General features: G+C 40.1%; 1 protein-coding gene and 1 long non-coding RNA gene across 4 annotated transcripts; one reads left to right on the top strand and one right to left on the bottom strand.

The window, feature by feature from the left end:
* The first annotated feature begins 1,638 nt into the window (after positions 1–1,638).
* Positions 1,639–3,362, top strand: LOC117771157. The gene is made up of 2 exons (XR_004615517.1): positions 1,639–1,849; positions 3,311–3,362. It is a non-coding gene; the product is annotated as an uncharacterized LOC117771157 (long non-coding RNA).
* Positions 3,363–4,861: 1,499 nt separating this feature from the next.
* anln (anillin, actin binding protein) lies at positions 4,862–19,934 on the bottom strand. Of its 3 annotated transcripts, none has more exons than XM_034601131.1 (23): positions 19,749–19,934; positions 17,556–17,706; positions 17,030–17,467; positions 16,191–16,513; positions 15,001–15,358; positions 14,501–14,703; positions 14,312–14,416; positions 14,075–14,189; positions 12,468–12,766; positions 12,186–12,328; positions 11,940–12,081; positions 11,620–11,755; positions 11,265–11,447; positions 10,777–10,903; positions 10,477–10,525; positions 9,917–9,970; positions 9,403–9,435; positions 9,278–9,296; positions 8,741–8,853; positions 7,592–7,678; positions 7,393–7,500; positions 6,120–6,292; positions 4,862–6,029 (listed from the first exon to the last, which is right to left on the bottom strand). In XM_034601131.1, exons 1-23 carry the CDS (start codon positions 19,764–19,766, stop codon positions 5,915–5,917), a joined length of 3,492 nt encoding a protein of 1,163 aa, XP_034457022.1. In that variant the 5' UTR covers positions 19,767–19,934; the 3' UTR covers positions 4,862–5,914. The 3 variants fall into 3 exon arrangements, with proteins under 3 accessions (XP_034457022.1, XP_034457023.1, XP_034457021.1); XM_034601132.1 differs by having other exon boundaries at positions 12,468–12,763; positions 15,001–15,361; XM_034601130.1 differs by having other exon boundaries at positions 15,001–15,361.
* Positions 19,935–21,057: the final 1,123 nt, after the last annotated feature.

Consider the following 21,057-nt stretch of genomic DNA (forward strand, 5'->3'; position numbering starts at 1 on the left):
CTTAAGGACATAAAAACCTGGATGACCCGCAATTTTCTCTTATTAAACTCAGATAAGACAGAGGTTCTAATACTTGGCCCTAAACACCTTAGAGATACATTATCTAACGATATAGCTGCGCTAGACGAAATTGCCCTTGCTTCCAATGAAACAGTCAGGAACTTGGGAGTGATCTTCGATCCTGATTTGTCCTTTAATTCACACTTAAAACAAATTTCTAGGACTGCCTTTTTCCACTTGCGTAATATCTCCAAAATGTCCTTTCTCAAAAAGATGCAGAAAAACTAGTCCACTCCTTTGTTACATCCAGACTTGATTATTGTAATTCCTTATTATCAGGCTCCAGCAGTAAGTCGTTAAAGACTCTGCAGCTTGTCCAAAATGCTGCAGCACGTGTCCTGACAAGAACCAGGAAAAGAGATCACATTTCTCCAGTATTAGCTTCACTACACTGGCTTCTGGTTAAATCTAGAATATAATTTAAAATTCTCGTCCTCACCTTCAAGGCCCTTAATAATATGGCACCATTATATTTTAAAGAGCTGTTAGTACCTTATCACCCCACTAGAGCACTGCGCTCCCAGAACTCAGGCTTACTTGTCGTCCCTAAAGTCTCTAAAAGTAGAGTAGGAGCCAGAGCTTTCAGCTATCAAGCTCCTCTCCTGTGGAATCATCTCCCACTTTCAGTTCGGGAGGCAGACACCTTCTGTACGTTTAAGAGTAGGCTTAAAACCTTCCTTTACGATAAAGCTTATAGTTAGAGCTGGTCCAGGCTTGTCTTAGACCTGCTCTTAGTTATGCTGCTATAGGTCTAGAAGGTCGGGGGACACATGACACATGGAGCTTCTCTTTCCAGCTTCTCCTTCCTCTTCTCAATCGTTATCACATCAAAGTAATTCATATCCCATCAATACATGTTACTGACTTGACTTCTTCCCCGGAGTCCCTTTGCCTTATCATTCGCAGATCCAGGGCCCCAGCTGTGGCCACATCATGGATTAGGATCTGTGGATCACGTATCAGAGGTCGTAATGGTGGATCCAGTATGGCGGATTCTGCATCGTGCTGGCTGATCGTGATAATAAAGGCGGATCCTTTATCGTGTTGGCATCAGATAATGGTGGTGGACCACGATCGAGGTGGCAGCTGATGATGGATCCTGATGGCGGCAGTGGACAATGACTGTGGACTATAGTGGCATCCGATCTTGATGGTGGATCATGATCTTGCTGGCTGCTGACCATAGACTATGATTACAGCAGGACTGCTCGATACATAGTATTTCTCCTCAGACACTTCACCATTAATGACATTAATCCACCAATTCACTGACCTTCAGTTATACTTCAAAATGTTTACCCTAATCAATGCTGCTAAAACCTTTATCTTGGTGATGTTCTCCTTTACACTTGACATCTATTGCACTTCTGTCCGTCCTGGGAGAGGGATCCCTCACATGTGGCTCTCTCTGAGGTTTCTACGTTCTTTTTATCCTGTTAAAAGGGTTTTTTAGTAGTTTTTCCTTACTCTTGTTGAGGGTTAAGGACAGAGGATGTCACACCTTGTTAAAGCCCTATGAGACAAGTTGTGATTTGTGAATATGGGCTATACAAATAAAATTTGATTGATTGAACATAGATTGGGTTATTTACACTTTGTGTTTTTTCTGTGGGGAGAGATTAGCCAACAGTGGCATGAAGCCAGCACATCTTCAGCGGCATCTCCAGACAAAACATGAAAGTCATGTTGGTGAGCCACCTGAGTTTTTTAAGAGGAAACTTTCTGAATTCAGGTCATCTCAAGACACGATGCGAAAAGCCTCCCCGAAGCAAACGGAAACAAGCTACCTGTCACTTATCAGGAAAAACTCCTGGAAGTGTCATCTGACCGTGGCCTCCAGATGAAGTTTGCCACATCCACACTCACACAGTTTTGGGTGTGTGTGAAGCAGGAGCACCCTCACCTGGGACAGAAAGCTTTGGAGCAGCTACTACACTTTGCCTCCACATATTTATGTGAGGCCTCCTTCTCTGCAACGACTGTGATCAAAACAAAGCAAAGAAACAGACTGTGCCTGGAGAAGAGCTTGATCACAGCAGTTGCTTCCCTGCCACCAAGACTGACAAAGATCCTCAGTGAAGCACAAGCACAAGTTTCTCACTAAAATGTAAATGCAAAAGCACTCACTCAGTTCAATGCAACAATGTAATTGTAGTGGTCAAAAGTTTAGGGTGACAGTTGAATGCCAAATCGGGTTCACCACATATATCCAGAATAAACGGAACGGGAGGCTGATGATTCCAGAAATAGACAATTTATTCAATTCGTACAAATGATTTAAAAAGACTGATCAAACAGCACAGGATCATGTGCAAAGTATGGAGTACTGGCCTGTACTTGATATAAATAACAGATTAAAAAGAGAGAAATTAAAGGCTCCAGACCCAATTTAACAAAGCTAAAATATCATGCATAAAACAAACACAGCACACTTTAAGAATCCCAACACTGGTGTGATTGCACCAGTGGATTATCACTGCAAGCGATATTATACAATGAAATAACAGAAGAGGGCCTCTAGTTTACGGAGCCAATAACTCACCAATATTCAAGCCATTAAACCAGGATTGCACAGTACCCGTCAACCATATTGCACATTACCCACAGAACAAAGAACAAAATAAAACAAAACAAAGAAACCAGAAATCAAACCAATTAATCAGAAAGAAAACTAATTCTAAACAAGGCCAAATAATCTAAATGAAATCTAAATGTGGGAAAAAACAGTGACCGTAAATATTCTGCCTGAAGGCAGCCCTTCAATTCATTAAAATAAAGCAGAGACCCACGCCGTCCTTATTGTCTTGACGACAAGTAAAGTATCGTTCCCATTAGTTTGTGTGTACACGCTGACTGGAGATTATTAGAGCGTGCCTGTATGGACGCTGATACCGTCTCTCACACACACACGCACACACACACACAGCTGTACGCTGGGCTCGCAACAAACAATTGGCGTCCACACCTGCTGCGCCCACGCTACACTTCCTCACAGGACCGGCAGTGGAGAGAGAGAGAGAGGAGAGAGAGAGGGACTACGGGGTCCCTAAATAAACTTCGCCAACTCCCCTCATCCTATAGGCATCGCCGTCCTGTCAGGTTAATTAGAGATGTGATTTTATATCTACAATGATATGTAAGCATAACTGGGAAAGTAACACTGCTAAAACTATCCTGCTTTAGCTAAAGCTTTTTATTAAGGATTGACCCCATTACATAATCTTCAGTGTTGACAGTTTGTAAATTTAAGATCAGTATTCTTTTCGATCCTTAAAGAAGATATTTTAAGATGATAAATATTTACATTTTTTATTTTGAGCTAATCTTTTATTTAAAATTAAGTTGATGATTTATTTTTTGTGAAGAAGTGTTTATAATTAAGTTCATGAGTTCAGTTTGAGAACATATCTTTATTATGATCCCAAAAGAGGTCACTTTAAGTTGATAATTATTTTTATGTGCACAAATCTTTATTTATAATTGAGATAATTATTTCTTTTTTAATAAGTCTTTAGTTATTTTTATATCCAAATAGTTCAAGAGAGACCACTACAAATGAGCAATGTTATGGACAATGATGGAGTTTTAAATTTGAAAGTGTCTAGTTACAAAGTTTAATAAATCAGACACTAATGGCACAGCACTGTGTATTACATCTTTCTTTCAACCAAAAAGTCTTTGCGCTGGTTAGGGGGTACTCGGCTGAAATTTGTTTTTCAAAGGGGGTACATCACTGAAAAAAGGTTGAGAACCACTGTTCTAATTATCTGCAGTGTAAACGTGTTTTGATAAAAGGAAACGTGGAAAGACTGATCAGCCGATTATTTATGGCAGAAGCACTTGTGCAACCATGCAGAAATGCTTGCACTCCCATCTTATAAGCATTTGATATGTGGGACATTTAGCCATCTCCTCTTTGCCTCATTTATGTGTCTCGTGAAGGACCCTTTCTAAACCTGCCTGTTTGCTTATGGCTTCTGTAATGCTGGTCGCACCGGTCTTTCTGAAACTGCATAAGCGAGCTGTGAAAAATGAACAGTTTTTTGCAACAATTTTATAGTCTGTGTTTTTCATAAAAAGGAAGTGAATTTGCTTTATTATTGTTCACGTGTGGAACATATACAATTTGAATGATTTATTTATCTGTTGTTATTTTTTCATATATATTGCATGCCAGCTAATTCAGAGGTCCGTTAAGCAATCGACAATCTTCAGACCCAATTTCACAACCTTCCAGAAAAAAGGTCTGTAAAACCACTTGGTGTAAAGACTTGCAGCAAAAACACTTTGTAGAGATTGCTAAAGAGGAAGTTCATCTACGAAGATTGCTGCCATAAGAGCATCCACGACCCCCATGAATATCTGTGTCAGTCCAATATGGTGATACAAAAATGTTCAAATTATCAAGATGATCTGGTGGGCAGGATATTGTTGATGGTGCAGCCGTAACCCACGGCCCAGGATTCCCAGAATCACCAAACTACAGCAGCTGGCTTACAATCAACTTTACTCTAGAAATGTCAGTTGTTCACATTAAGTTAATAGGAAGTCATAATTTTCATTTTATAGTACATGAAAGACAACATGACATTAAAACACCTCAAAACCAACAATTTAAGCTTCCTTTTAATATTGTTTATCCATAAGATTATTTTTAAAAAGGGAACTATAGGCTCTAGTAACAGGATTGACTTTGGTCAGAGCAGGAATTTATTGATTGTTCCATATGTACTTGGCCAACTCAAATTCCCTGCCCTCTCCCATTCAACAAAACGCAAATTTAAAAAACGAAACAACGCAGTGTGGTTATGTAAATGTGTATTCAATACCAACATGCTGATAAAACATTGTCTTTTATACCTAGTGAACAGATTTTCACACACACATCTGTGGGGTCACTGTAAAGTCTGTTACATAATCTCTTTGAGCAACACAAGGAGTGGAACTTAGAAACTTAATTTAGTCTGGGTGCATTAAAACGTTTTTTTTACACAAGACATGGATTAAAGTTAGAGAGGTAATATATCAGAATCTGTGTAGGATATGATAAATAATTAACTGTGATACAGACAACCAAAAACATGTTTGAGTGTATGCTAAGGAGCAGTTACAACTGTATATTCAACATAATAGCCATTATATAGTTGTTTTTAAACTGACAAATAGAGTTAGTTTTGGCTTAAAATTAGTGTTGGACAAGCTCGAGAGCAGAATATGTAACAGAACTTTAACTTCTACACTAAAACATTGACACAAATACTGATAAAACAGTGCAAACAGATTGAAAGCTGGGGTATAACAGTATCAAATATCTGTGCATGACAATAAAGAAACACATTTAAAAGTCCTGCCACAAGTTATGCATAAAAGCTAATATATAAAGTGAAACCTTAACAAAATTATCAGCAATGTTCTGTGCTGCCATGCAAGATAAAATAAAGAGTGTTCATTCAGTGATAGAACTGTGGTGCTTCAAATTAGCATTCATCTGTATTTTCAACACTATTTATACAGATAAAACCAATTGAGTTAAAGCCACACATCATGCTACACAACACCTAGTAGTAGCATTAACATAAAAAGATGGCGACTCAACAATACCCAAGAAGCCAGTATCAAATCAGTCTGGAAATGTAAAAAATATGATGTAAAACCCAGACACATGCACAAAATACTGCCCTGAAATGTTCCTAAAATATGGCTTTCTTTACTCTCCTCTAAACTTTAACTTGTGTTTGAGTTCCTGTAAAATATCCACAAATAAAAATACTTTACAATCCTCATACTGTATTGCACTCAGTAATTGCATGAGTCAGTCCAAAGATAAAAGGCTGGTTGTGACAAAGTGTGATAATCACAGAGGCCTGTAACAGGCGTCTGGCTGCCACATACGCAGATCCACCACAATCTGATTCAGTTTCTTCATCCACAGATTCCTCTCGTCCTTGGTGTCAGCACTCAGCCAGTTTCTGCAAACACAGCCAGTGTCAAGCACATGCTCTGTCACTTTTTAAAAACTGATGCATATTAATGAGTATGTATAATTATAGGGTACTTACGTGGTGACACACATGGTATTCTTGCACTGACTGACAAGTGTCTCTTTGTCCTCTTCTCTCTGTGGTCTGACTGTGATGAGCTCAAACGTGTTTGGTCTGGCACAAAACTCTCTGTTGACTGGTTCTACTCTCTTACTCGTGCAGTTAGCCAGGTTGATACGCCCAATCGGATTCTGCCAGAAGAAGCAGAAGGGAAAAACAGGTTCACAGCAGAAACATCAGGTGTCAAGCCCTATAAAATTATTTTGTCTCTGTGTATATATTTTTTGTAATGTTTACTTTGGCTTATTTCTGAGGTTTAAAGCAGGAAGTGCAGTTCTTTGTACTTCTGTGTGATGAAGTGTTGCATCACCCTGTTCTAGCAGAATGGAACCACTTCCATTGAATCATAGACTAGAATTAAAAATGTATACTTTTTGGTCTCAAACATGCGACATAGACAGCGCTTCACATCCTCAAACATGTATATAAATCAGTGCACGCAGTGACCAAGATATTGATCTTGATGCAGTTCGCCATAGTCACTGTTGCTGACAAACTAAGAGACAGACATTTGAAATGACTCGTGTAAAAATCATGTCTGTCTGGAAGCTACTGGAGACACATCTTGGCCTGACAAGTGTTGCGGTGAAAGTCTCAACCTCTAAAAATGGAGCACAACATTTGTGGAAATCCAGTAGGCTGAACTTTACAGAAATTTACATCTAGATTCAAGTATTTGAGTGTGAATACAAAAAAAATATTATCAATACAAAAAACTAGAATAACTGGATTGAAATTAGAAATGATAGTGTGAACATTTTGTATCATTATTATAGGAAACAAAATTATCACGTTTATCAGTATTGTTCAAATGTGCTGTAAACATTCAGACATACACAAACTATAATAATTTCACCAGGTTTTATATTGACATAATATATATCATCAATAAAAATGAAGATAGTATTTTTATTATAGGTTCACAACTTGCCAGTTAAGTGCAGACATCGACCCCAACAAAATATCAGCATTTGTTAAACTCATGTGATCTGGCAACCGTGGATGTTAGCGTTTGTTAGCTATGGCCAGAGATTACTAACAGTTAACCTGCTGTTACAGCCCCCACCTGCCTGCTGCTCCTTTCGGCCATGTTTTTATAACATACAACAAATGCTGCGCCTGCACTTGGCAATAATGACCGTTGGGAATTTCCCTGAGGTTAATTGTGAAACTGGTAAACGGTTTCATCCCTATTTGAAATTAAATAAAGAAGCTCTTCCCTGACAATTACCTTGCACTTTTCATCATCTGGGTAGGTCCAGTAGGAGATGTAGTATCCTGATAGGACACACCACCTCCTGTGCCAGGCTCCAAATCCACTAACATCTTCAAACATTGTCTGTGGTTTAATAAAAGAGGGATTAACACTGAAACACAACTGGAAAGTAGCATGAGCAAACCAATGGCCAATTAATGCTCTCCATACTAACCAGGAAGCCCCTCTCCTCCACCTTTGAGCCAACTTCGCACTGCATCTTGAGGTAGATGTGGCCCTCCAGGGGGCACAAGAACGGCACCTTGGATTTAAAATAGAAGCTGGATGAAAAGCTTGAACATCATTGTCACATTTCAAAAATATTTAGGATACAAGAATAAAATGCAAGATGGTTAAGACCAATTACTTGAAGGTTAAGTGTGTACGATTTAGGTGAGAGGGATCTTTTGGCATAAATTTAATATAAACTATTGTGTTTCATCAAAATTTTACAAATTACCCCAGAATGGACCCTTTATATTTAAATACTTTACATATACATTGGGAGCGGGTCCTCTCTACAAAGGCAGCCATGTTTTTTAGAGTAGCCCAGACAGGATAAACTTAACACCTTTTGACTTTTTCTGACAACTAAAGGCTACCACAGGTTCTCTTTCATGTTTTGAAGGGGAGGGTGAGGTGAGGGGTATTCAGCTGCAACATGCAACTTCACCACTAGATGTCACTAAATTCTACACACTGAACCTTTAAGGCATTGCCAGCAGAGGAGACATTGTGCTTCTTGTTTACAGTTAAGGTGAATTGTCATGTGCCATGTTTTTTCAGAGGTGTTGGTATCAGAGATCATTTTCATTGTAAGATGAAAAAGTGGATGTAGCCAGAGATGAAAAGCAATGTACATGCTCTGATGAGAACCTATTTGTAAACAAGTTGACAGTGTTCAGATAATGTGATGCAGTTTAGAATGGTCTTTGTTAGTGTGCTCACCCCTCCCCACACAAACAGAAAATAGCAGACAAGAGGACAAGTAGTAACCTTGGTATGAAACATGTCACTGAGTAGTTCTCTTTCACATCGTTCATATTTGATCTAAAAGAAAGATATCAGGGCAGGTGAATGGATGCAGAGATAGAAGGTCCTGTCCTATGAGAACAAATTGGGTTACTGAGAATATCCATAAAGCCAGTACAGTGTCCAAGTGAGCCATTTGTTGGCATCATACACGTGGGATGAATACTGGATTTTTAGACAAAGGCCAGCCATATATGAAATGCAGATCAAAGCAAAGAACTAAAGTGCTCTGAAAGGGTGAATGTGGAAAGACATCACAAGAACCTTAAAATGACAATCAGGGATTCTATACCTTCTCCAAAGGAAATTTGTTTTTTCCAATTGAGGACAGAGTGAGCTTGTGGGATCCCACCAGGACGAAGTTACTGGTGCGAACAGCATTGGGGCCTCCTGGACTTGCCACAACTACACAAAGAAAGGTACAACCATACATGAAGCTTACACCAAGCAATTTTACATGTCAATGTTAGTTTTCCTGTTCTAAGGGGAAATGTGATGACAGAATTTAAAGTCAAGTCACGGAACAGTTCCAGGTGATCAGGTAATAACCAAGTCTGTGTTGTGTGTATGTGTGCAAAGCTTCAAACACATGGTTGTTTATCAGGCCTGATCACGGGACGTAATTCAACAGTATTATAGAAAATGTAGGATCTTAGTTATAACAATTCTCATTTTAGACTTGCCACTTGTAAGTCTCTTAGCTCAATTGAGGTGCTTCATTAAAATAATTTGAAAAGCATCTCACGACCCCTAAAGATTTTTATGAAATGCATTTCACTCATTAGTTCAAACATTTGTCAAGAGGGATTTTATATGTATTTTGACTTGCCTGGTGTCTGCACACTTTTCTGCAAGGCAAAAGATAAAAAGAGACATATTTAGTTTGAATTACAATTCATCTTGAAATTGTTGGGGATCAAGTATTTTGTTGGGCAGCAAGCGAACAGATCTTACTGTGATTCCGAGGAGTCTCTTTGGAGTGATAGCCTAGAAAGATAAAATGAAAGAAATCAATATATTGCTTTAAATGTGACAGTTGGATGCAGTTTATATTCTTTTCCACCACCTGAAGCTGTGTAGAATATATGCAGTGCGAACTGACTGCATGCTAGCTGAGCACATGTCGCCTTGCCTGCACAAGATCTGTACCAAACATTGCATCGTGAAATCAAACCACTCACCCCCTTGTTGTTTTATCCGTTAGAGAATGAATGCGTGACTTCTAACACATGTAAAAGATCTTAATTGCTGTTTTTATATTTTGGCTCAGTTTGATAGTTTGATCATTTGACAGTGATGACCTTTTGACATACAGTGCACACCCACCAATAAGTGAGGGTTCTGACACAGAAACAATTCATACCGACATACACAAATCATGTGCTTCATGAGTGCGTCTCCAGATTATCTGCACACACATGTTCCATCGGACTGACAATGTGGTAAAAAAACAACAAAGTGGAGGTACCTTTGATTTGCTGGGTTTCTTCTTCTTGTCACTGCAAACATCACGTTTCTGCACCTGAAAGTGTCAGACAATGTGCAAGATGGTCACTTATCAGTAATTACATAACAGTATATAACAGTCCAATGACAAAACATTCATTTTGGTATCCAAAATATATTTTACATGGTAGAAATATAAAAATATACAAACAGGTAAAAAGCTAGTATATGGAGTTCCAAAGTAACTGTGCATTCAAGCACTTATGACCCAGCAAAGATTTCTGACAAGTTGAAACATCATCGAAGGGTTTAAAACAAATTGCCAAAATTAAAAATTAACTTTCAATGCAGCACACTGTGCCTTTGTGCTCGCACCCAGGTAAAGACTGCACAATGGAGGAAAAGCTAATGTTGTACATGTCAAAGTTGCTCAAGTTATGTCACAAATGAAGATGCATATCGAGACCTTGTGAGGAAGAACATGACATAGCTATGGGATGTGCTAACAGTTAAAATAGGTTTTTAGGTTTTGTCTGGAGCTCAATTCAGAGCACATGTGGTTAGAGTATTAAAATTACTTACCAGGCAATAGACCTGAATATCAATGACAAAGTCACTGGAGACATCAGATCTGAAAGTGAAGAGGGAGAGCGGTATTTTCTGTCAATATTCAACAATCATTTTCTATATCATGATATTATGTGCAACAGCATAGGGTCTGATTAGAATGTGCATTAGAAATGAGAACATCATATAAAATGTGATGAGCTCTTCATCTAAGTCACAAGTATGAACAAACACAATGTGCTTAAGTTGATTAATAATGTGAATAGTCATAATCTGTCATGTCTCTATTACACATGGCCAGAGTGTTTGACTTACATGGTGAACTTTGTAGGGAAGCTGAGGGTGTCTCCACTGAGGCCACGGTGTGTGCTGGCCAGCGGAGTGGCCACATTGTTCTCTGCTCCGGCCCGAATCATAATGAAGAAGGAATGTTTGGTTGACTCTAAAATAATCAAAAGAGAGAATAATATCAACGAAGAGCAATACAATAAATACACAACAATGAGTTTAGTTCGTTGAATTGTTTTACAGGGGCCATGCACAAGATAACCACTGATCCAGAGTTAGACACATAGCAAATTTGTATCTTTGATCCTAGACTGGTGCTGTCACCTTTTATTTAAAAATTAAATTCGAACATAAACTACACTGTCTGAAGTAGTTTGCCTCCTTATCCAGCAGAGGGCGATCCCTGTCAGCTTGTGTCATGTCAAAGGTTATAAGGTGATACCTAGGGGAAATGTTGAACTGAGTGCAGAGTACTTTAAATTACAGAATTGTGGCCGTGTACATTTTGAGTGTACCTGGCTTGTTGGCAATGGAGCAAACAAAGTCTGCCTTAAGAGGCAGGCGTAACTCCTGCAGGGTGATGGAGCCTCTGGAGGCAGACGTGCTGGTGGATTCTGGGGCCGCAGGGGTCTTTTTCTGTCCGGCTGCACCTCCTTTCAGACGGTCCAGCTCTGCCATCAGCGCACCCCTCCTCTCCACTGAGTCAAAAGGTAAGAAAGTCAGCTTCACGGCAGGTGTCTTGTTTCGTGGTGCGTTCATTCTATCCATCTATCATCTGGTCTTGTTTTTCCAGGATATGTGGGAACCCTGTATATATTTAATGTGCCTACATCTGTTGCTTTTTTCCATCTATTGTGTGGGTGAACTCACTTGCCACCAGCACCAGCCTCTCTGCCTCAGCCTCCACCTGGGATCCTTTTCCGTGCTCCTCATCTGTGCAGCAGTTGAGTGCTTGACTGGCCTGATGAATAACTGACTGCTGCAGGTTCATCTCACTCGTCAAAATCTACAGACACGTAAAGCATGGTGATTATCTATCACAGAGTCCAAGAGCAAAGAAGGATGATCTATTTAAAACATGTTTCTGAAATACTCGCTATAACAGAGTTGTTTTTTCCCCCCATGCACAAAAATCAATCTTAACTGAATGGCATTTTTTTGAATGAAAGATGACAGAATTTATTCCAAACCTTCATTTTCTGTTTGATACTGAAGAGAGCAGATCCTCTGGGCTCTTCTGCTCTGTGAGAAACATCCTCTTTTCTCACAATGACCTGCTTCACATGTGGTCTCTCCGTCTCCTTTACTCTGGTGGACCTGTATGCACTAATGCTAAAGTGAACAAAAACAAATGGACATATTAAGATCCAAATGTTCTGTAATAATAAGAACAGGCAACTTAAATATGCATCTGAGTAATCTGTTGGAGAATTCACCTATATGGTAGTTTGTGGTCTTCATCTGAGGCCTCCACACTGTCTGAGGAGCCAGTCCGTATTATATTAGTCCTCTGAAACTTGCTAGGTTTGGAGTCACTCTCTGGAGACTTCACAATGAATGAACTGGCTGGAGTTGACGTCTGCATAAAGACCATATTATTTTATTGTTGTCATTTACCTCTTTCACAAAAAAAACAAAAAAAAACAACAACTGTGAAAAGTGATATTAAATCTTTCATCACCACATCTGTGGTAGTAAGATGCAATGTTTGGACTTACCATCATTCTCTTCTCTGGACTCCTCACCACGGCAGCCACAGTCTCGGCCAGTGGGGTGAGGAGGGACATGGAGGAGATATTCAAAGCGTCTTCCTCCTCCTCCTCCTCACTCTGCTCCAGAATTCCATCAAACAGCTCGTTGATAACTGCAGAGTTGATGGACTGGTCCACGTTCATCTCTCTCTCCGTGACCATATCCTCTTTTTCCGCTGTTTCATCAGTTGCTTTCTCTTCAGTATGAACAATCCTCAGAGGGCTGGATGTCATTGCTGGAGGCGAGACCGCCAACACAGGACCTGCTGTTTGACAGTTTGTTACCCACCTATGAAAGGTATCTACACATATTTACACTTACAGCCATTAATTCTCAAAAAGGCTGTTACATTAAAAGCTAAACATAGTAAGTAACAAAAATAAGTGCAATTTCTTTTCACCATTGATACTTGTCACTGAAAAATCTTTAAACCATGTAGAATATCTGGGATGTGTATTTTCAAGTCTTTAAAGTTGTTTATCAGCTACACGATCCTGCATTTTTACAGAAAAGAAAGTAGGTTTTGTTTTTTAAAAGGTTGTGTATTTGCACTTTTTTTTTTTTTTAATTCTAATATTTTTATTCAATTCTTGAATTCTTTTGAAGACAGAGTTTTTTAATCTTTCATAAATATTTAGAAATTTGAGGTTTTATTTTTTTCTACTTTAAGATTATTTTGCAGTTTCTGATTGTGTTTTTTACTTTCAACTTTTGGCCTGGACCTACCGTGGGGGTGTGGCATCAACTGAGAAGAGTGTGGGATTGTGAGTCACAGAAGGCCTTCCTCAATCAAATATCCTTAAGGAAACATAGGTACTGCAAGAAGTGCAACTCAACACTTTCTATACACCAGATAGCTGTATAAGAACTGGCAATATTGACAAAGTCACACTCATCAAGCTTTTTTTTCCGACCACATGTGGCACCAATTGCAGTACATGAGCAATAAACTATGCAATATTGTGCAGTTCAACAGCCACACTAAGAATTCATTTTTCCCTCTTCCACATGTGACTGAATGCAGTGTTGTGTACAATGGCGTCCTCTCCACTTGGACAACTTGCTGGCACAAGCTCGCAGGTAAGAAGTGTTATATATGTTATGAATATACTCTTGGAAATCGTGTAATCTTTAGGATAATTCACTGGTATCAGCTATTTTACTGCTTATCACGTGAATAGTCAAACAATCTTTGTTTTACTGTCATTCCTGATTGCACAAAACTTTTAGCTGATGCCACTACCCCCATACCAGATCCAGGCCAAACATTTTATACAGAAAAAATTATCTGAATCTGAAAATAATGTGATTTGAAATTGAAGAAAAGTAAGCTCTGTGGGTGAAAATATAAAATTTCCAGTTTAAATCAAAAATATTATTTTCCTACAATTATATTTGGTCGAAAACACAGTTGTATTCGTCAAAGAACTTTCCACTTCCAATTAATTTTTTTCAATTTAAAGCTGTTTGGTTCTATAAAAGCGTCATGAATAAATAAAGGCTTCTGCTACGTGAACACTTTAACATCAATATTAAAAATGTAAAATCAACAATCTGAAATTTCACAAAGTACCTGCAGGAGTGCGTGTGGTAGGTGCACCTGGTTTCTCAGTAGAGATGGATGGTGTGGATTCATCCTGTGGCTCACATGGGGCCACTTCACTCTCCACTGGTGTGATAAGCTGTTCCTAAGAAGCATATTACACATTCAAAATGTGTAGTAGTATGTGATATGAAAACTACTACTTAGTGAGATGTCAAACAGAGCAGCTTTGTCTTTTCTCTGTCAGATATAGGTTATTCCACCAACCTTAATATCTGTGATTTTCTTGGTTTCTGTTGCTTCATCTTTGTTCTTCCACATGTTCCCATTTTGAAAGCGACTGCGAATCTTAGCCAGCTCAGATTCACGCTCCTGAAAAGTAGGGGATTTTTAAAAAAATCCCTATTTGTTATCATAAGGTTACACATGATCAGAATAATAAGATGATTGACCCACCATTTTCTGTCTCTGGGTAAGATCAGCAGTGGTTGTGTTTGCAGCCTGGGAAGCTTTGAGTCTATCCTGTACCAGTCTGGTGTTTGGTGTGACTGAAGGAGTTACAGTGGGAGTCTTGGCCTGGATAGTGCCACCTGCTGGAGAACTCTGGTTGTTACGCTCCTGGCACTTCTCTCCAAAGCGCTCCAGGAAAGATTTTACAACTATAGGAAATGGAAAGCAGCATTTTCTTTCACACATTTGGAAGAAGCTTACCACAACAGCAATAATTAAATTGTATTTGTATAGCGCCAAATCATAACATATATAATCAGCAGGCACTGTACATTAAAAGGTCTGTAATATCATTATATTGTGAAAATATTAAGAAAAATGCAAGGTGTCCTATAAATACAAGATTTGGATAATTATAATCCTATTTGGCCATTAAAATTCTACCTAAAAACAGTATAGATCAAATCTGCCCTCGGCTAATTATCCTTGGATGATTTGAACCTTACCAGGACCTCCAGCAGTGGTCTTTTCCTGGGTAGCAGAGGGGCCAACTATGGCAGGCTTGGCACGGAGCTCTTGCTTTTGGGGGCTGGCAGTGAGGTTGAGGCCCTTGGAAGGGACCTGATTCTTCAGAGGGCTTGGAGGCACAGATGCTGTGGAGGAGGGGCCGGCCTTCTGGGGACTGGACGGGAAGGCCGTCCCGTGGTTGTAGCTCTTCTGAGGACTAGAGATGGAGGTCATACCCTGGTTGGAACTCTTTTGAGGACTAGTCACTGACTGGAGTGCTGGTCTGGCAGCAGGGATGTCAGCTTTCTGAGGGCTTGGTGGAAAAACTCGGCTTGACTTGACAGGAGAATACACAGCCTGCTGGGGAAAAAAAGATTCAACAGTTAGGCCTCTATTGCATATAGTGTTTCACATCCTGCTGATGTAGTAGACTAGCAGGATATTCAGACATAAAACAATGGGCTGCTCTGTTGCTGGGCAGTATTAATTCAGGTATCAGTGAGACAGTGGAAGACAAACAAGAAAACAGTTTAAGTAGACGATTTGTGAGTTGGAAAGCCGATCAACATTGCACACAGTGAGACTTTATACTATAATTCCGTAAGCAAAATGTATCTCTTATTAAGGTATGCATGTATTTGATTGTGTGTTGTCAGATGATGACATTGCATTCAGAAGACCTAAGTGTAGTGTAGTGGCCCACTTGTACAGGATGTACTTTATACTAATCAATTATACTTCACTGTTAATATTACAAAAAAAATTACATTCGATTTTTCTCAAATCAATACGAAACATCCATTCTTAGCAGGTTTAGCATGTCCACACTAGAAAAACCCACCAAATACTGTCAATACTCAATTATTTGAGTATACATACTCAGTGAGTAATCATACTGAAATAATATTTTACTTTTTTTTGGTATGCTTGTGATGCAATATTCTAGGTCTATGCAGTGCATAAAGTAAATTGACAAGCTGCTCACAGCTGCAGTACAAATTATGGATGGAGGGGAAACATCGACAAAAACAAAGAAAAAAAAATTAGTTTCTGGATAAAAACAAGTATATTCTCAGGGTCTTTATAATAAATCTGAGAGTCACAGAAAGTCTTAAACATACGGGTCATACAATAAAAGTCTGAAAGAAACAATTATGCTGAAGAATGAGATGATTATGGGTCGGCCCACCTGATTATAGCTGGATGTAGACTTGCTGCTTGCAGCTGAATAGCCTTGGTTGGCACTTGGTTTTGGGCTTGCAGCCACTGTGGCATCTCTGACAGCTAACTTGGGAACAGCTTTGCCCGGCTTTTCTTCTGTATTCTCTTTGGGGATATTAGCATGGCTTAGGTCGTCTTCCCAGGATCCAATGGTGGCAGCGAGATTGGCCAATCTGCCTCTCCTCCCTACTGGATTTCCTGTGGATGCGGATGGGACGGCAGCTGATGGGACCTCGGCTGGTCTCTTCGGCAGGGACAGAGGAGTACAGTCTGGAAGTGCATCAGCGGTGCCTTAAAGGAAATATATGTTCCATTTAGACAACGACAAATTATATGAGCAGATGTTTGACAGAATGGACATGATCATACTTGACAATTAGAATTTGCCATCTTTGAGTTACTGATACATCAAGGTAACGGCACCCAGTCTAGTGAAATCACAAAAACCAACATGGAGCATTTTTCTTTTCACACATTGGTGCCATTTCTTTCTTTGACACTTAATAATTGCTGGGTGGCCAACAGTGGTGGCCCCACTGAAGACAGACAGGTCAACTCACTCAGTTAATTAATTTAGATTTTTAAAAGGACAAAGGACAAGTCCTCTAAATATTTCACTGTCAAAGCTTAAAGAAAACCTAAAAACTTGTTTTGGGTGTTGTCTGCTGTTAGTTAGAGCAAATTCTATTCTGGGTGTTTTGTTATTTAGATCATATCTTTAAATACTGACCACTTCCTTAAAATTATTTTTCTAAGGTGTAACAAATTAAACAGAATTATCTTGGGGAGCACTTAAAATATTCTTACTATTGCCATCCCAAAACTTTCTTTGCTCAGCTAGCATCTGTAGACGTGACTTCATGCCAGGAACGCATGGACCTGAATCTTCCACCAGGTTGTCCTTGGACCTCTGGGGGACCGGACTAGCAGCTACCATCTCTGTTTTTTTGCAGCTCTGATTTTGTGGGGCAGTGGTGACGGCCATCTTCTCTGGCTCTGGCTGTACAGTTTTCAGCTGCCCTAGCTGAGACTGAACATCAGGTTGGGTAGCAGTCCTCTCCAGGGAGGAGGATTGTCTGCAGCCTGGCACAACTGGAGGTTTCTTGTCTGTGGGAGGATCTGACAGTATCTGGGCCACAGGTCGCATCATCAGCGGCTCTTGGTTCTCCTCACCAGCTGCAGGCTGGACATTTTCCCCTGAACACAGGCGCTTGGAGGGAGAGGGCTTGCTGGATGGCTGTGGAGCTGGAAGACGTGGTAGAGAATATGAACAAAGAACAAAAATAAAAAGGACATGTCTCAGAGCATAGAAAGACATTAAACATGATCCTACCTTTATCAGTGGCTGGCTCACTGATCACACTGTTGGAGTCGGCCAATGGCTCTCTGGGCCTTTTTACCATCGGTCTGTTTGCTGCATTTGGTCTATCTGCCATTTTTTTCTGCAGGTTTTCTCTGCGAGCCCGAGTCCGCTCCAAAAGTTTCTGTTTTAACAAAACAGAGTTTAAGTGTTACTCCAATGGCAGAATTTTACTGTATCAAAAACACCATCACAAGGTAAAGGCTAAAAACTTACCAGAAAATTGACAGTCTGAACATCAACCAATATAATTTGCACAAATAGATTCCTTATAGCAGGACTTTTGTATTGGACTGCATTATATTGTTTGATAGTTGTTGATTTTTGCATTTATCCTCGTATAGAACAGAAATGTTATCAAACCATGGGGTTTCCTCACAGTCTGCAGTGCATCCTCGCTCTTAAGGAGTGCTCCCAGTCCCATATCAAGTGGAATTTTAGAGTAATTCAGAGTAACTGCTCTTGTTCTGCATAAAAAGCCAAATGTGAAAAGCTGTAACTTGTGAGTGCGCATGAAAACTTAAATGAATGCAGGCTTTTGTTGTTCTTCGAGTCCTTGAAGCAACAGTTCACCACTTTGCGAAATGTGGGCAGATCTTAACTACTCTAATGCCTGGCTGGTTTTGTACGTAATGAGCAATTTTGAGAGCAGTCATGGTTCACTGTGGAATTATCCCACCAATACCAGTGCAACACTAATGTCTGGAGCTAGATTACCCACATACAGAGTATTCACAACTGCAGACGTTTGTTGTGAAAACGGGGTGGCTTCTAAATCTTGCTAATTTGGGGGCTACGCATGTAGTAGAGCCTGGTGAGAACATCAGCATTGGTACAAATGTTGTCCCAAATGAAAAACTTCTCTATCCAGACATTAATGTGGAAAAAGCTGCTTGGGGTAATCACAGTTAGTCTAGCTGAGCCTTCTCCAGTAATGCAGTTTACAATGCGTTGAATACTATCTACAGCAAATGTGGCAGCGCAGAGTCAAGCTGTGTCATCACACCTCACAATAAGCTGCCAATTACTTAATGAAAGCAAGGCTGTAAATAACAACAACCCTGTCATTTTGCCTTTTCAATACAACTCGAGCATATAGTGTGTATAAATATATATGTTGATTGAAAAAAAATCTAGTAGTGTGTGTGTGTATGGTGGGCCACTATTTTTGGTCCATTCAATCAAAATTGACCCATTGGCACTTCTACGGCTCCCTTATTGACATCTCATTCAAACTGACTCAGACCTCTTTATGAACAGTCCCTCTCCACCAGAGATGAAAAGGCTTCTGTTTGCGTGCCCGGTTTTTTTTCTTCTTCCATGAGTGACATTCCCTTGGTTGGGCCTCAGACACAGCCTTTCACAGTCTGATTTACTGTGCTGTACTCTTGACTGTGCAAGCACCAACACATTCCTGCTGCTGCACCGCGCCGCCCATAAACTGACTCCAGGCACTGTGGAAAACCTGATGTCTCATTATGCTGCGTTCCTCAGGAATGAGCCACTCCTGCTTGAGGTTCCTGGATTTGAAATTTCGAACGGTCCTGGCCAGGGCACATGACTAACAGACACGCAGGTGTTATCAGATATTCATTCCAAGTTTTAGCTTGCCATGAGTTCTGCTGAGAGTTGGATGTTTCCCAGTCCTGACACATTCCACTACCATATAAGGAGACAAAGTCTTTCCATTCAAATAACGTTGGCTGTCTTGTGTTTTTGGTTGATTAGACTGATGTGGTGAATTTATATGGATCCTATGAAACTATCCAAGAAGCCAGTCAATCGGCAGTTGGTCAACTTTACTTACCAAATGGGCAAAACTACTCAACTTTAGAAGCTTGGGGCATCTTAGATGTTATTTTAAATAGATGTATGGCTGCTAACGATGGACAAGACAAAGAAACAACATGTGACACATTTTCATTGGCATTACTTCCAGGTATTACAATGAAATCCTGCATGGTAGCGTTAGCTCACGTTTGAATGCTACCGAGAACAACAACGCCATCTTCTGTCGTAAATATTACGTGTCTAATAACAAAAGGTAGTTGTGTTAATTGTTAGCATTAGCAGGCTACACTGACGCAGCCATTTCGACTGCACCTTAAGTCAGCCAGACATGTACGTGAGCTCTGAGCTAACGCTTGACTTAGCTCACGGACTCACCTCAGTAAAAGGATCCATTTTGGGAGATTTATCCTCTGTTGAGCCGCAATTCAACCGCGATGGATTTCAAAAGTCTTGTCCACCTCTATGCGTACACACAGGACGAGCTGAGGCGACTCTCAGCTTCTCTCCGCTTCTCTTTTTTCGGTTCGTCTTCTCTTCTCTCGCACGAAACAACATCTGTTCAAATTTGAATTTCAGCGCTGCGCCTACTGCGCAGACTCCGACCGTTGAGCGAGACGCTTGAGGACCAATCAGAATCAGCGAGCCAAGCTTTACGCTCGTCCGCCAATCACAGCCATGGATGAGGCGCGTGAAAGGGAGACGTCACTTTACAACACTTCCGTCTGTCACATGAGTCAAGTGCAGAAAACAAACAGTCACAATGGATGCTCTGTTGGTCCGATTATTATCTTATTATCGTATAACCCGTGATGTCAATTTAAAACAGAAAAGTAAACAAAAAACCCCAAAGTGTTTTGTTTTTCAGTCAAAATTAAAAAGCAAGAAACGAAAAAAAAATATCAAAACAATTCGAAAAAAATGTCAATTCTTAAAACGGCCCCATTTTGGTTTCATATAAAGTCCTCTTTTCATTTTCCGTATTTTATTATGCTTCACAAAGGGAAGACACGTGACCTGGGAGTGAAGCAAATATTTAAAGATAGTCTATTATAAGCTCACCAGGTGGCAAATGAACATTTATCTCAACATGACATCATATACTTTGTTCACATCCCGATCATCATGAAAGTGTGTTCATATGTGAATTAATTATATTTCCCTGACCTCCTGTCTTTCCAGGCCAGAATTCAGTCTGTGAGCCTCTGTCAGGAGCTTTTGGGGAGGAGGGACCCCAGCCTCATTTCGGCCAGTGCCCATCCACCAGGTTCCCCAGGCCAGTGGCCCAACCAACCTGTTTGGCGCCTCTGCATGGAGTGCAGGGAAATGCAGAAAGTGTTGTGACCAGCCATGACAACAGTGCATTGCCCAGCTACATCATGTGACCTCTACATTTGCCTGGCCAGGAGAATCTAGGATGATGTTTGTGGTGGGGAAGACCCTTCAGGGGAAGGCAACAGTTCTGCTATGCTGCTGACCAGTGTGTGGAAGTTTTAAGACTGTTACTCTGATCCCAAACGCCACATGGGCTTTATCCCACGTAGACTTTGACTACCCCCTACAAAAAGCACTTTTTAAAAAATAATTTGCATGCTGCACACAAAAGCATTGAAATAAAGGGTAATAAAAATGTGCTTTACAACTATATCTGTGACACTTGTGGTCCTCCATATGGCCTTCCCTTCTG

The sequence above is a fragment of the Hippoglossus hippoglossus genome, chromosome 11 (assembly GCF_009819705.1).
Source record: "Hippoglossus hippoglossus isolate fHipHip1 chromosome 11, fHipHip1.pri, whole genome shotgun sequence".
Lineage (NCBI taxonomy): Eukaryota > Metazoa > Chordata > Actinopteri > Pleuronectiformes > Pleuronectidae > Hippoglossus > Hippoglossus hippoglossus.